At 26.5% G+C, this 16,525-nt stretch overlaps 2 protein-coding genes across 9 annotated transcripts in view; one reads left to right on the forward strand and one right to left on the reverse strand.

Annotated features, from left to right (window-relative positions):
- Nucleotides 1–16,525, forward strand: part of LOC127283992 (putative ankyrin repeat protein RF_0381) — a 316,254-nt gene that overhangs the window by 46,865 nt on the left and 252,864 nt on the right. The gene's annotated exons all lie outside the window — the stretch shown is intronic.
- LOC127283991 (inactivation-no-after-potential D protein) overlaps nucleotides 1–16,525 on the reverse strand; it is a 95,112-nt gene that overhangs the window by 44,377 nt on the left and 34,210 nt on the right. For both annotated transcript variants that reach the window (XM_051309223.1, XM_051309222.1), the window contains exons 2-3: nucleotides 5,245–6,299; nucleotides 2,248–2,352 (exon numbers count right to left, since the gene is read on the reverse strand). In XM_051309223.1, the coding sequence (XP_051165180.1) occupies nucleotides 2,248–2,352; nucleotides 5,245–5,370 (231 nt within the window). In that variant the 5' untranslated portion in view covers nucleotides 5,371–6,299. The remainder of the gene's footprint in view (nucleotides 1–2,247; nucleotides 2,353–5,244; nucleotides 6,300–16,525) is intronic.

A 16,525-nucleotide genomic window follows, 5' to 3' on the forward strand; every position in this document is an offset into this window, starting at 1 on the left:
CACCACTGGTGCAGTTACCCTATTATAGAATTTAATTTGAAATTTATTAGATTTATGTATTTAGCGATTAAGAATTTTAGGATAGAGAGAAGGTATACAAATTCCTATGATGCCCGTTTTCACCGTGTGGATAAATTTAATTTTCCGAGAGGTTAAAGTCAGTTGATATATTCTTCGTCTGTGCAGAATTAATGTTTGTACGCAACTTCTGCGCAAACGCAGAATATATCTACTGCCTTTAACCTTTCGGAAGATTAAAATTTATCCACACAGTGAAAACGGACTCATAGTATATAGGGACAGCGAATTGCTGCAAACTTTTTCGTTATAGCAAAAAATTTAGCTGTGGTTACTAATTTTTATAGATTCGATAGCATAAACATCAGTTAGCAATTCCCTATTTTTCTGTGTATTTTTTATACAGGGTGTTTCAAAAGTATGGAAACTTGCAAATATCTCGAAAAGTACGAATTTTTGTAAAAAATGTTCAAGACAAAAGTTGTTACAAACAAAAAAAATTGGGCCCGGAGCCCAATGTTGGGCCCTACAATGAAAAAAGTGGTTTTCTTAAATGAGACCACTAATTTTCAGTATCAAATTCGTAATCCCCATGAAATTCTGCGTTCAGACATGTGGTATAAGTGTCCAAAATATTGGGCCCAATCCAAGATATTGGGTCCAAAATTTATCAACAGATAAATAAATTTTAAAAAATCGCATCTTGGAGGGATTTTGAGATCACAGGATTAGAAATTGGAAGCTAATTTTCAAATTGGGCATAGAGCCCAATGTAAGATTCCGCCGCCCAATGTGAGGGCCCAATATTTTTGGAATTTGTACCACAAGTTTAAACCCAGAATTTCAGAACGATTACGAAATGGAAGGAAACTAATTTTTTTACTGTAGGCCTCACATTAGGCTGCGGAATCTTACATTAAGCAATTTGAAATGTAGCTTTAAATTTCTAATCCTGTGACCCCAAAAACTCCAAAAGATGCGATTTAATAAATTTATTTATTTGTCAAAAAATGTCGAGCCCAATCCCAGACATTGGGCCCAATATTTTTTGGCTTTTGTACTACAAGGTTAAACCCAGAATTTCATAACGATTCTGAAATAGATACTAAAAATTAGTGGGTTTTATTTACACAACTAATTTTTTTTAATGTGGGCCTCACATTGGGCTGCGGAATCTTACATTGGGCTTTGTGTACAATTTGAAAATTAGCTTCGAATTTCTAATCCTGTGACCCCAAAAACGCCTAAAGATGCGATTTTTAAATTTATTTATTTAACGAAAAATGTTGGGCCTAATCCCAGACATTGGGCTCAATATTTTTGTCATTTTTACTAAAAGTCTTATCCAAGAAATTCATGGGGATTACGAATTGGAAACTGAAAATTAATGGGTTTTATTTAAGACAACTAATTTTTTTTACCATGGGCCTCACATTGGGCGGCGGAATCTTACATTGGGCTCTATGCCCAATTTGAAAATTAGCTTCCAATTTCTAATCCTGTGATCTCAAAATCCCTCCAAGATGCGATTTTTTAAAATTTATTTATCTGTTGATAAATTTTGGACCCAATATCTTGGATTGGGCCCAATATTTTGGGCACTTATACCACATGTCTGAACGAAGAATTTTATGGGGATTACGAATTTGATACTGAAAATTAGTGGTCTCATTTAAGAAAACCACTTTTTTCATTGTAGGGCCCAACATTCGGCTCCGGGCCCAATTTTTTTGTTTGAAACAACTTTTGTCTTGAACATTTTTTACAAAAATTCGTACTTTTCGAGATATTTGCAAGTTTCCATACTTTTGGAACACCCTGTATAATTTTATATATTTCGAATAGTATAAACTCCTAACCTCAAACTTTTTGTCAGCTAACCTAAAATTATTATTTTTTTTTTGTAAAATATGTTTTGCTTACAAATATATGGAAACCAAAATTATTGAACAAATTTTCATCGCATTTTAGATTCTTAAAAATTTAGTTAATTATTTTTTTTTTTCCTTTTAGTCCAAGGGACTTGTTTCCCATATGTTATAATATAACATGCAAAAATACAGTGAGCTTCGCTATATATATTTAGAAATGAAAGTAGTTTAGAATTCAAAATGTTTATAGGGAGAAAAATAGAATTTTAAATTAATTTGAAAAGCCAGCTTGAAATATTCATTTATAAGCCCGGAAATTCTCTATATAAATAATTAATATTCTTTGAAGTATTGTTACCTTCAACTCCCTTGTCCTACCAGCTGGTGTATTGGGTGTTACATTTTTTATGAATACTCCGGACACATTAGAGTTGTTTGAACTGTCGGTATTCACTAGATCCACCTATAAAAACAACAACAAAATTAAAATAATATTTTAATCGAATTAAATTTTCAACTAACTAATTAGTGTCTACAAAATATTTATTATTAAAATAAATTATTATTATTATAAAAATGAAAATAAATCTTTTTTACTTGACTCAGAAATAATGATTTGTTTTCATCTATATTTAATTTTGACCGAGTGATAAATTCACATTTATTCAGTGATAATTTTTTGTTATATTTAAAAAAAATTTTCGTACAGATTCCTAAAACATTTTATTTCAAATTGATGTGTTATAATAAATTCCATTTTATGAAAATAATCCTTTAATTTAAAATTTCGTTTATAAATATAGTCTTATAATCTTACTTTAAATAAATAATATTATCCCCCATATAACGTGTATTTTCTTAGTTCACGTTTCTCAAGTGTTTGGTATCAAAAGATATTAGAGTTTCTGTAAGAACTGACTGGATTTTAGAGGATTTTTTTAAATTAAAAAGCGTTACTAAAAAATATATTAAAGGGATTTGAAAAAAAAATCCGAAATAAAGACCATAAGACTATATATGAAAGCAAAATATATTAAATTCTTTTGAAGTTTTTTTTTTTTTTTTTTTTTTTTTTTTTTAATATATTGCAAAATATAACTTTTAATAAGAAAATTTTGTTCATGATTAATTTTCTAAATTATAAAATTAATATTTAAGAAAAACAGTTTTTAAACGATTTTTATTATTAAAGTAATAAAATTTTTTATTATTATTGAAATTTATAATATTTATTTTCATTCTGATTTTTAAAGTAATTGCATCAATAAAATTTGTATTTTTTTCCATATTGACATATTATGAAATATATGTATCTCTATACCTTGTGGAATGGAATATCAATTTTATTACACTTTATATTTGGAATTGATTGAATTCATTAAAAGTGTTTAATCTACATATATTGATTTTTATTGCATATAGAAAATAAGCAGAGTTTATATTATGAATAAGTCGTATATGTATATATATATATAAAAATATAAATTTGATAAAGCAAGTCCACTGAATATTTTTAGTCTCATTAAAATTGATTGATAATCTGTAAGCTCACTATTGCATTATTAATCATTCGCGATGTTAAATTATTTTCAAGATACATCATATCTCAGCTTTTTATATTATTCTATAATCATGAGGTCGAGATTGAAATCACTTTTATTTTATTTATAAATATATATGTGGAATAAATAAACTAATAATTATTTTAATATTTATTTAAGATGAGTGCACCAATTACGGCGGGTTTATAAAAAATAACTATTATTAATATTATATTTAATATAATTGCTGCAAAATGATTTAAAAAAATTATTTTAATCTTTTTTGATATAATTACTAATAAAGATGCACATTTAAACAATTATTAATTTAATTATTTGAGATCAAATTTTTTCCCTCGCCGTAATTGAAACATTTTTAAGATTCTTTAAAATTTATACAAACGCGCCGTAATAGAAAATTACGGTACTTATTAGCTTTAATTTCTTATATTTGTTTGAATAATTGATTTTTATCAAGTTTAACATTTCTTTAATATCTAAATAACATAAACTTTTAGTTTAATAAGTCTTAAATTGACTTTATACAATAGAAATGTCGAATTTTTTTTTTCAAAGGTATTTTGACTCGAATCGCGTCGTAATTAGTGCATTTACCCTATATTGTTTAAATTTTTTTTACAAAATTATAAATTTTTAAGGGACGGATAAATTATTCCCTATATTAGACCTGTCGAAATTTTTATTTAGCAGAATTTTATAAATAATGGATTTCATAATGAGCCGAATTTTTATTATCTAGTCATTTAATTTACATGACTTTTTATTTCATCGAATTTTATGTGATTTCAATTTTTAAATGACAGAAATTCCAAATCATCCAATTTTTATTTGTGCGAATTTTTAATTGATAGAATTTTCAAGACGCTGAACTTTCATTTGTCCGAAATTACCAATGTCCGAACAAACAATCGACAGAAAGATTTTGGCGCAATTTTTAAAATTGACCAATCAAAAATTATCAAAAAAATCGTGATTAGTTAATTTTAAAAATTGCGCCAAAATCTTTCTGTCGATTGTTTGTTCGGACATTGGTAATTTCGGACAAATCAAAATTCGGCGTCTTAAAAATTTTATCAATTAAAAATTCGGACAAATTAAAATTAAAAATTCGTCTAAAAAATAATTATAATAAAATATTTTAGAAAAAAAATTCGAGGCGGTACGAATTCAACACAAATAAACTCTACACAAAAAAATACTGCATCGCTAATTGTACACGAGTCAATTCTCAACAAAATAAAATAAAAAAATATATTATACACAATTAAATACTACATCGAAAAACCCTGCACAATAAACTATTAACTAGAAAATTATCTTCATAAACTCTACACAAATAAACTCAACACATTAAGATTTAGATTTAGAAAAATAAAAATATTTTTTTTATAATTCTACACAAATAAATCTTACATTAGTAAATTCTACACAGCTATAAAAAATAATAAATTAAATTCGATACAATTAAATTCAACACATGAAAATAATCTTTCGTTTTGTGTCGAATTTAATTTATTATTTTTTATAGCTGTGTAGAATTTACTAATGTAAGATTTATTTGTGTAGAATTATAAATAAAATATTTTTATTTTTTTAAATCTAAATCTTAATGTGTTGAGTTAAAATGAAAAGTACTGATTGAATTAGTAAAATTTCTACTGATTCAGATTTAGAAAGTACATTAAAAATAATTTTTGACTTTTGAGATTATGTTAGAGCCTCCATTTGTCACATAAGAATTATTTTGTGAGGAAATTTTTTATAAAGAAAATGTTAAAAATAAATCAAATTACCTTTCCGCCAACGATGCTGAGTCCCAAACTTGTTTCCGGTTCTCTATAAATTTCAACAAGTCTCTCTGGCCCCCAATGTTTTGTCCAAACAACTTTGCCATCTTTATCTCTATGAGTTACAGTCATTTTTCGATTAATTTTGAAAACTCTTCTTTCAACAACTCAAAAGAAAAAGAAAATTTTGTTTTCTCTACTTCTCTTCTATATATATATATATATATATATATATATATATATAAACTGGGAACTCAGTTGAAATGTAGTTTTTCTTCCGATTGTGAATCAATTTTGAACTCGTTAAGAAAAATCCCTTCTTCCATTTGTGTTTTAAATGTTGTAAAAATAAAAGAAGGAGAAGAAGACCAAAAAAAAACTAGTTGAAGCTTTCTTTTGCTTGAACTGAAAAGACTGACTTCTTCTTCTTCTTCTTCTTGAAGATGCGAATGATTTATAGATGCAATGTCCCTTTGAAGCCAAAAGCTTTGATGCTTTTCTCGAGTGTATAAAATTTTCTCAGAAGTATTCTCATTATTCTCCTCTCATGCTTGGAGTTTACACTACTTGTCTTTATTCAAGACTTGATTTTCTGCTTTAGAATAAATTGTCTCTTGACGTGAAATTTCGTGAATTGGCGCTACGATTATTTTACTTATCAAAATGAATTTTTTTTTTTTTAATCTATGTATATATGAAAAAGTCTTTGTCGTTTATAGTTAATAAAGACACTCCTTAAAAGTTTTAAGGATTGAGGAGGGAAAAAAAAAGACTTTTTTTTCTTTGGTCGAAATTTTTTTTTTCTCTTAAATACTTTAATGTCTTGGTTTAGAGGAGAGCGAAGACTTCGAGAAAATTATATAGTCATGTTTGAGGTTTTTCTCGTCTTGGTTATATTTTTTTTCTTTTCTTTTTTTTTTCTTTTTTTTTTGAGGCAAAGAGGTTTCTTTAAGCAAAAAGCGAGCTCCCTATTATCGAGTAAAGTAACGTCATCACGCTTGGAAACACACTCTGTCTCCTTCGCATCCGACGACGGTTCTTCACCTAAAGAGGTTTAAGTGCTGGAACAAAAAAGAAAACAATATTGTAATTGCTGAAAGTTCTTCATTTGTAATAGTCACATCGAAACTGTTATCATTTCTATATAGAACTGTTTTTAGAGAAGTTACTCTTTTTAAATGGAACAATTTTATCCGAAATTGCAAGAAAAAAAAGAAATTATTAATTGTATCGGAGAAAAAAATCCATTTGAACGAAAGTTATAATAGAAAATTGTTATAGAAAGAATTTATGCAAAAAAAAAACACGTGTAAATTGTATTTTTAGTAAATCATATATTAGAAATTCATAAAAGAAAATATAAAACTAAGAATGAGGCATTAAACCACACAAACCACAACAAAGCCTTACCACAACAATCTATTACGACATTATAAAAAGAAAAAAAACACCTACAACATAATTAAACCACACACAAAATTCTTCTAATATAGGGTCATTTGGGGTAAATGTAAACAGAATATCTATTTTTTAAAACAATTTTAAATCGTTAAATGGTAAAACTGACGGATTTTTTTTGCAGGAACTTGTTACTTTACATCTTTAGAAAAATTTTATGGGATATAAGAAAATATTAATGAGCTTAAATCGCATAAAATCACAAAGCGTGATAACTCAAATTTTTCGATAATTCGAAGTAATTCTTGGGTCCCGTCCATATCTTATATGCATTGCGTGTGAATTTTTTTCGATAAATCAAATTTCGATAAGTCAAAGTTTTTAGCCCACCCCAAGTGTCGAATAACGTCTCGATAAGTCGAATTTCTGTTAATTATATTTCTAGTAAATAAATAGTTTTATATGAGTCACGCTTTATAGCCATTTAATTAATGAGTCCTTTGTATATTTCTCGAGTACAACTGTTTTCCTTAACTTTCATTCAGTACAGTCAGTCTATTTGAACTATCAATATGGAAAGTAAAAGAAAATTAAAATCTCTCAGCATTACCGAGAAATTAAAAATTATTAAGGAAGTTGAATCGGGTGTTAAACGAAAAAAAGATATGTTACCTACAACCTACAACGGCAATACAAGTGAATAATTATTTGTTAGGCCTACAAAAATACGCCCAAGAGCAACAGAATGTTCCTGATGAGATTTTTTCAGCCCTATATATATATAAATATAAATTGTAACCTAACGTTAAAATATTAAATACGTATTTAATCATTTTCAAACAAATAAAAAGTGTTTCAATTTTTTGCATGTACTACCCGAAAATCATTAAAAACTCAAATTTTTCGATAACTCGAAGTTTTTTTTTTCTCCCTTCAACTTCGTCTTATCGAGAGTAGACTGTAATATCAAAAATTAACTAAACCAAAACCAGTAATGCAAAACTTAATTGAATGGCTTAAAAAATTTTTAATTGATTTTAATTAAACTTGGGTAAGAATTTTAATTTATCAGAATTCTCATTCAATCGAATTTTATGTGATTCGAATTTTTAAATGACAGAAATTCTAATTCACCGATTTTTAATTTGTTTAAATTTTTATATGTACGAATTCTTAAAACGTTCAATTTTCATTTATCCGAAATTGCAAATGGCCGAATTTACAATCAAAACTGAAAGATTTCGGCGCTGTTTTTAGAAAACCGAAATCTTTCTGTTTTAATTGTATATTCGGCAATTTGCAATTTCGGACAAATAAAGATTTGCCGATTTAAAAATTATAACAAATAAGAATTCGAATAAATGATAAAAGTTTGATACAAATTTTGTTAAGTAAAAATTAATATAAAAAGAAATTATGGCTAATTCGAAAAATGAAAATTCGTTTTAAAAATAGCATTATTATAGGTATATCTAATAAAATTTTTTAAATTAAAAATTCTAACAATATTTATGAAATAATAATGCATTCCCTGTATATAAAAGCATTTCTAAAGAATTTAAACAATCTCTTCAAAAATTTTCACAAACAAATATAAATACATAAAGTTCTATAATAAAGTTGATCTAAAATTTTGTTTACTCTATTCTTTTGCTCAGAATGCTCTTCATCATACATGGGAGAAACAAAATGTTATTTCAAAACTAGAATAAATGAACACAAACGAGACTATATTTTAAAATCCCTCGATAAAAATAACAGTACTAAAAAAACACTGCAACAAGTATATATGATCATATTTTTGATTTTTAAATCAAAAAAAAAAAAAAAAAAGAAAATCCTAAACAGACTACAAAAATACAGGAAAATCTGTTAAAATTTTATCTTTCACCACACTGAAAAAAATTAATTTAATCCAAATATTTGGTTTCTTAACTATTAATTATCAAGTAAATAATTACATGATATAATTTTAATTTAAATTAAATAAATTGTATTTAATATACTTATTTGATAATAGTCAAGTACACGGAGAAAAAAAATTTAGTGTTTGCAACAAAATTGTTTGATTAGGCAATTTTGGTTCTTGTAACCAAATTTTGGTTGGCTGAAACAAAGTCGTAGACTTATCTCCACCAAACATTTGGTTAGGCCAACAAAATTATTTGGTTGAACATTTTTTAATTCCAACCAAAATTCGGTTACGACAACAAAATAATTTGGTTAACACAACAAAATAGTTTGGTCTTAAAAACCAAATGATTGTTTGTTGTCCTAACCAAAATTTGGTAGCGACAACCAAATAATTTGATTCGCTCTCAGCTCATAGCTTAAGAGAACAGTTAGAATAAAATTTTTAATTTTACAAATAAAACTGTTTGTTTGATCAACCAAACATTTTTGTTGACCTAACAAAAAAAATTTGGTTGAGCTAAACAAACATTTTTGTTATGCCAACAAAAAACACTCAACCAAAGTTTTTGATTGACTCAAACAAATAGTTTGGTTGCTTAAATATCAACAAAATTTTTTTGTTGGCCCAACCAAATTTTGGTTGCTCTATATAACTAAACATTTTTCTCAGTGTAACAGATTATTTGATAGAATTTTTCTGTAACTGATTTTTTCTAAAATAGAATTCTTCCTTAACTAAATTATAAGATATTTTCTTTCAATATTCTTAACATCTAAAACCACCAAAACTAGACTATATTAGTAAAATTTCATCATTGACTAACAAAACCACCTCGCCTTTAACTATATTATTAAAAATTTAGTCATAAGTAAATTCACTTTAATTTAATGACAATTCGTTTAAATGCAGCAAATTTCGTTGAGTGGCAATTCGATTAAGTTTGATTAAGTGGTTAAATAACAATTTAGTTATAAATGATAATACAGTTAAATGTTAATTCGATTTTAATGAAAATTCGCGGATATGAACATTATTTTCCTCATCGAATGTATATAGTGATTTTATAGCGAAACCCGCGTAGAAAGGGAAATATGGGTCCAGTAGGGTACTGACCATGTTTCTCCATCTCTAATGTCTCTAATTTATATTCTAATTAAGATTATTACAAATAAAGTGTATGAAACACTTGAGAATAATTTTGAAAAATCTCACAAGCATGGGGGATCGAACCCAGGACCCTTGGGACGCGAGCCACGTACTTTGATCACACAACTACGTTGAAATACGTCATACCTAACACTTTTTGTATATATATATTAAAACTATACGACTTTCTAATGAACTACATTATCTTAAAATTTTTGCATGTATTAAATGTTAATAATATAATAATATAATACAATAGTAATATAATGATAATTAATATATTATTAGTATTTAAAAAATCATTAAATAAATTTTTTCGAATTGTTAATAAATTAATTAAACATTTATAAATAAATTAAAAACAGAGAAAAAAAGAAAATATAAAGTATTTATATACATGATAATTTTTTTGGATTTACATAATTTAGTCAAGATGTTAGTTGTTTTTGGTAAAAATTCACATTTTATTTTTAAAATTCTTAATTAAATGAGCTTTTGGCCGTCAACGTCAAGCCTCATCAGATTTAAATACAATATGGATTTCCACTCACATTTAATAATTTTAAATAAAAAAATAATAAAAAATTGTATTAGAAAAATAATTTTCCCAAAAAGGGAGTGCTTCCGTGAAACCAAACATAATTCAAATTATGTGGCATGATGTTTGTGTGTCGATATGTGTTCTACAAGACGTGTTCTACACGTGTCTTGTAGAACACATTTGAATTATGTTTGGTTTCACGGAAGCACAATTTTTTATTATTTTTTTATTTAAAATTATTAAATGAGAGTGGAAATCCATATTGTATTTAAATCTGATGAGGCCCGACGTTGACGGGAGAAAGCTCATTTAATTAAGAATTTTAAAAATAAAATGTGAATTTTTACCAAAAACAACTAACATCTTGAATAAAGTATTTATATTATTAAAATTTATTACAAAAGTTAATGTTAAAAATTTAAATTATCAAAATTTTTTTTAAACAGGAAAAACTGGGGATACCCCTCGTGACTAAAGCCCCATTTTAAATAGGACAAAGTAGGGAAATTTTTGCACGGGTAATAGCATTAGGGAAATTTTTATGCGTCTCGCAAATATAAAACCTTTTTCCTATATAAAAGAAATTTCGTTGAGATTTTCTTTATACAGTTTCAATTTCGTGAGATTGTACGCGATTCAGTTGGGTTTTGTATTTCTAAAGGTTTAAGAGGATTTTATGCTATTTGAGCCTCTCTTTAATCTGCAAGCTTTCCAAGATTTTCAAGAGTGATTCGGGAGTGACTCGAGAAACTTTGTTAACAATGTCAATTTCAAAGAGAGCGAGAGAGAGAGAGAGAGAAAGTGGAAGAGAGAGACAGAGGTTATATATAATACTATTCTCCAAAGTTATTTTACATTTTGTAATATATTATTTTTCAATTTACTGATGCATTATATGCTTACATTTTAAAACATGGGGTTAAATAATCATCTTCAAAATAAATTTTTTTTTTATTCACAATTTCTCTTCATGTGGTTTACAAATAAAAATTTCGAGGACTTTTTTCTAGAAAAAAAAACTAAAGTTACAAATAATTACGAAGAGTAGAAAAAAATTTTGGTTTTTGAAATTCATTATTTAGATTTTTTTCGCCTTGTCGGTGTGCTTTAAAAAAATATGTATATATAACGTACTTGTTTCTAGAATCAAAGGCGTCGGAACTATTTCAGTATTCCTACAAGTCGTTGAAATATGTAAAGGAAAATGCCTGAAATTTTTAAAAGTTTCTAAAAAATCGCCAAACAGAACTGAAATAATATTTTGTCAACAATTTTTTATTTCATTTGACCTTTTTTTTATTTATTCTCACTGTTATTTTGAAAGTCTCAAATTGCAACGAATTGATCCCAATATTTGGATCAAAACACAATTTGATCCAAATATTGAGATTTGGTATCAAATTGATACTTTCAAGAAAACAGTGCTTTGTATTTTTTTTTTTGAAACTTTAAACCTTTCTAAAGAAAATAAGCCTAACTCCATTAAAAAAAAATTAATGTTTGAAAAAGTTACAATGGTTTTTGTAAGTGGGACATATACGGAGGCGTATGATTAACCCATAAAAATCAAAATTAGAATTTTAATTTTAAAGAATTTTCATTATATATAATTATTTTTTCGAATTAAAATTTGATAGAATTTCTTTGTAAACGAATTTTTACTTAACAGAATTCTTATGCATCGAATTTTTATTGTACAGAATTTTTAAAAAGCCGACTTTTTATTTGTCCGAAATTTAAAATGACCGAACAAACAATCAACAGAAAGATTTCGGCTCGATTTTACTGTTGACTATTTATATTCGGTCATTTGGAATTTTTGACAAATAAAAATTCAGCGTTTTAAAAATTCTGTAAATTAAAAAATTTGATGTATATAAGAATTCTGTTAGGTTCGTTTACAAAAAAATTTTGTTAAATTCTAATTCGAAAAATGAAAATTTATCTAAAAAATAATTATATATTATAATGAAATTATTTAAAATTAAAATTATTGATTTTTATGGGCTAATCATAAGCCTCCGTATATGTCCATTTTAACTTTTTCAAACATTAATATTTTTTAATGAAGTTGGGTTTATTTTCTTTAGGAAGGTTCAAAGTTTGAAGAAAAAAATACAAAGAATAAATAAAGAAAAATTTTTATGGTTACACTGAGAAAAAGAATTATTTGTTTTAAATATAAAGATCAGTTTAAAAGTTTTTGTTTAACCCAACACAGTTTTTATGTTTAATTTTAATATATAGAAAATATTTTCTACTTTGGCTTAAAATTATTATTTGTTTAAATAATTATGTTTGATTCAAACATATTTTCTGTTTGGGTTAAACTGAAAATATGTTTAAAATTTTTATGTTTGATTTAAACATAAAAATTTATTATGAATAAATTGAAATCAACCATAATTTATGTTTAAATTAAATATATTTTCACATTGAATCAACCAGAGAATATATTAAATTTAAACATAAATATGTTTGACTGTATAACAAAGCTATTTTAAGTTTGGGTTAAACATATTATGTTTGAATCAAACATATCGTTTTCTCAGTGTAGGTATGACCTTCATTTTTACCGCTTTAAATTTTAATGATCGCACGATTTTATATTTTTTATCATTTGAGTCCTAAAAACATACAAGGTGGTAAAAAAGCAAATTTGTATCAATATGGTCCAAAATAGGTGGAAAGTAGGTTTGAAGATGGTACTAGGTATAATATAAATAGGTTCAATGTAGAGTCAAAAAGGCTCAATGTAGGGTCTAAAAAAGGTTCAAGTTGGGATCGCTTCTCATGTACTAATTTTCAATATTATATATTTATTCAAAGATGAGTAAAAATACTGTCAATGACTTAAATTTCAAAGTTTCAAGTCTTCTCGCATTTTTATATGAAGCGAAAAAAAAACTAAATAAAAATTTTGTTAACGTGTTAAAGAAATGGACAATTAATTGAAACTTGCTATTTTTAATTATGCTTCATACTATATACAGAGAGAAGTTACTCCTATGCTTTACCGATGAAATATGAAGGCAATTGGTTGGAGGCAATTTTTCTCGGGCCAATGATTTGGCCTCAATATTCACCTCTCTCGATAGATTCATGCGACCAAATAATCAAACAGCTTTGAAATGCCTCTACTAAATTTTAGATAAAATATTTGCATCAAACAATTAATGCAATATTTACACATTTTGTTAAAAAATTAATTTAAAAAGAAAAATTTCTTTTACGTTTCTTTTATATGTTTAAAAAGAATTTTCTCATAAATGTAGGTTTTTATTTCTTTTGATTTAAATTATATATTTACAAAATAAAATTATGATGGAAATATATAGTAGTAAAGTCATTTATTTTACAATTTTTGTGCTTGTTTATTTAATATTTTAAAGAGAAAAAGAGAGAATATTGATAAAAAGTATGAAAAAAATTTACAAAAAGAATAAATTTGCTCATAATTTTTTAATGAATTATTTTAATTTTTAAACTTGTTTTAAATTTTTTCTTTGATTTCAAAGTTTGTCTGTGTTTTTGAAGACTTCGTTTGAATAAGGCAGTTTTACATGCGACTTCTTGAGTCATCACATTATATTTGATGGACAAAAGGTTCGCGGAGTTAAGAGGAAGAATTAGGTCATATTTGAGTTATTGACAGACTTGTCATTCTTAAACCATTACTGCTTAGTTTCCGTTTACTTCTCCTTTCAACAGCAGTTTTTAAGAGAAAAGAACTTTTATATATTGACAAAGACACTTTGTACTATACTAAAAAAAAAAATACATATAAATTAGTCAAATTTTTTTCTATATGCAAAATCATAATTTTATTTATTTATTTTGTTAGAAAAGTCTTTATTAAATTTAATATTAGAAAAAAAATTAAATTTATAATATTTAATATAAATATATTTAATTTTGCACGCATTAAGAACAAAAATTGATTTGATTATTTAAAATAATCGATTCCCACACAGCACCCAAAATTCCCTGAAACTTGACAGAACCTCACACGGCGAGGTTAGGAAACTTCAGTGGTAAGGTTCTTACAAGTTTATGTCAATGTTTAAATATTCACATGAAAAGAATATTCACACGAAACTTTGAGGGAATATTACACTATAAATATTCACGTGCAATGTTAAGTCAACCCAAGTGGAAATGTGCCACTGGCATAGTACTGACCCAACACTGCCAGTCAGTATAACAGTACTGACTGCGGTACTGGGTCAGTAGTGGGCCAGCCCTGGCTGGTAACGCTGTCCAGTACTGATTTTGTTCCGCTCACCAGTACTAACGTAGTACTGGAATAATACTGGCATAATACTGGTAAAGTACTCATCCGGAGTTAAAATCTCATTTTTTTACAAAATACTATATAATACTCTTTCCATTGCAAATTTCATTCTTATAAGCTTATTACTCCCATTTTTACCACGAAAAGGTAATGTGAGGGTAATAATAGTTAATTTAATTTAGAATATATAAACTATTATTTATAATAAATAATTAAAATAATAATTATCATATATGTTAATTAAATTATATTATTTTTAATAAATTAATTTACAAAAAATATTTTTGTGTTGTAATTTTTTTTTAATTCATACACGGAAAAAACAAACTAACTATTTTAGCACCAAACTGCTTTATCCTTTATTAGTATGCAATTTCGTTTACCTATTAAAGTATGAAATAATGCTTTTTTAGTTTAAAGTAAGTCCATACTAAATAAGTATAATGGTTATACTCTTTTAGTAATAGTGACGTACTTTAAAAGCATAAAGTTGATGCCCGCGAAGTACGACATATAGTCTACCTAAAATGGCAAGAGCTTCTTCCTTTTTGGTGTATAAATTCTTGCAACCTGCGTTTTGGCCTATATCGATATATCAATGGTTGGAAGGAGAAGGAGGCGTGGCCAAAACGCAGGTTGCAAGAATTTATACACCAAAAAGGAAGAAGCTCTTGCTATTTTAGGTAGACTATATGTCGTACTTCGTGGGCATCAACTTTATGCTTTTAAAGTACGTCACTATTACTAAAAGAGTATAACCATTATACTTATTTAGTATGGACTTACTTTAAACTAAAAAAGCATTATTTCATACTTTAATAGGTAAACGAAATTGCATACTAATAAAGGATAAAGCAGTTTGGTGCTAAAATAGTTAGTTTGTTTTTTCCGTGTACTATTTAATTTTTTTTTACTTTGCACTTATACTTAATTAATTAACTATTTAATAATTAATATTACAGATAAACAAATATTGTATTAATAAAACTTAAAACTAAGAATGAAAAATCTCGCACACATGAGGGATTGAACCCTAAACCCTAAGAACGCAAGTCGGATACGCATACCGCACAGCCGCGCTGGCTTGAAGTGCTGACTTGAAGTAGTTTACCCTAATGCAAAAGTTTTGATTTCGAAGACCGTATTATCTATTGATCACGAAAATAAAATGTATTTTTTCTTGAATTTTTTTATCTCACAAAATTTTTAACTTATACAAACAAATATATTTTATATATATATATATATAATAATAATACATTACAATTACATCAAAAATTTTGAGAGAAAGTATTGGAAAGAAATTAATAAACATATTTTTTAATAAAAAATCATCGTTTTCTACCTATTGGAATAATTTAAAGACTTTTTCATTTAATGTTTTTTTACCACAAACATAGTACTGATTCGGTATGAATGACAATGTTCTGCCAGTACTGGTTTTAATATTTGTTTACCTTCGATATAGTACTGATTCGGTGTATTAGTCAGTACACTGCCAGTACTGAAAGTCAATACAGACGGCTTAATTACGGCTAGCTACGAACATTTCTACTTGGAAATGTTGTGCCAATATTGACATTACATTTTCGCCTAGTTATAAAAATTTCGTTTACTAATGTAATAAGTACAAGTGAATATTGACACAACATTGACTGAACATTGCACATAAATATTTATATTGTAATATTCCCTCAAAGTTTCGTTTAAATATTCTTTTCATGTGGTCATTTAAACATCGACACAAACTTGTATGAACCTTACCACTGAAGTTTCCTAACCTCGCCGTGTGAGGTTTTGTCAAGTTTCAGGGAATTTTGGGTGCTGTGTGGGTTACTTGACTATATTACAAAAACTAAAATTTATTTAAAAATTTATTTATTAAAATAATACAGCCACACAAAAAACATTAAAAAGTTCTGACTATATGTTTACTATACGTTTTTGGGGTCGCTGAATCCGAATCCGGGGTCCATTTGACCCCATCAGATCA

This window comes from Leptopilina boulardi, unplaced genomic scaffold (genome assembly GCF_019393585.1).
Source record: "Leptopilina boulardi isolate dan_hultmark-lab unplaced genomic scaffold, ZJU_Lbou_2.1 LbouV2_316, whole genome shotgun sequence".
Classification (NCBI taxonomy): domain Eukaryota; kingdom Metazoa; phylum Arthropoda; class Insecta; order Hymenoptera; family Figitidae; genus Leptopilina; species Leptopilina boulardi.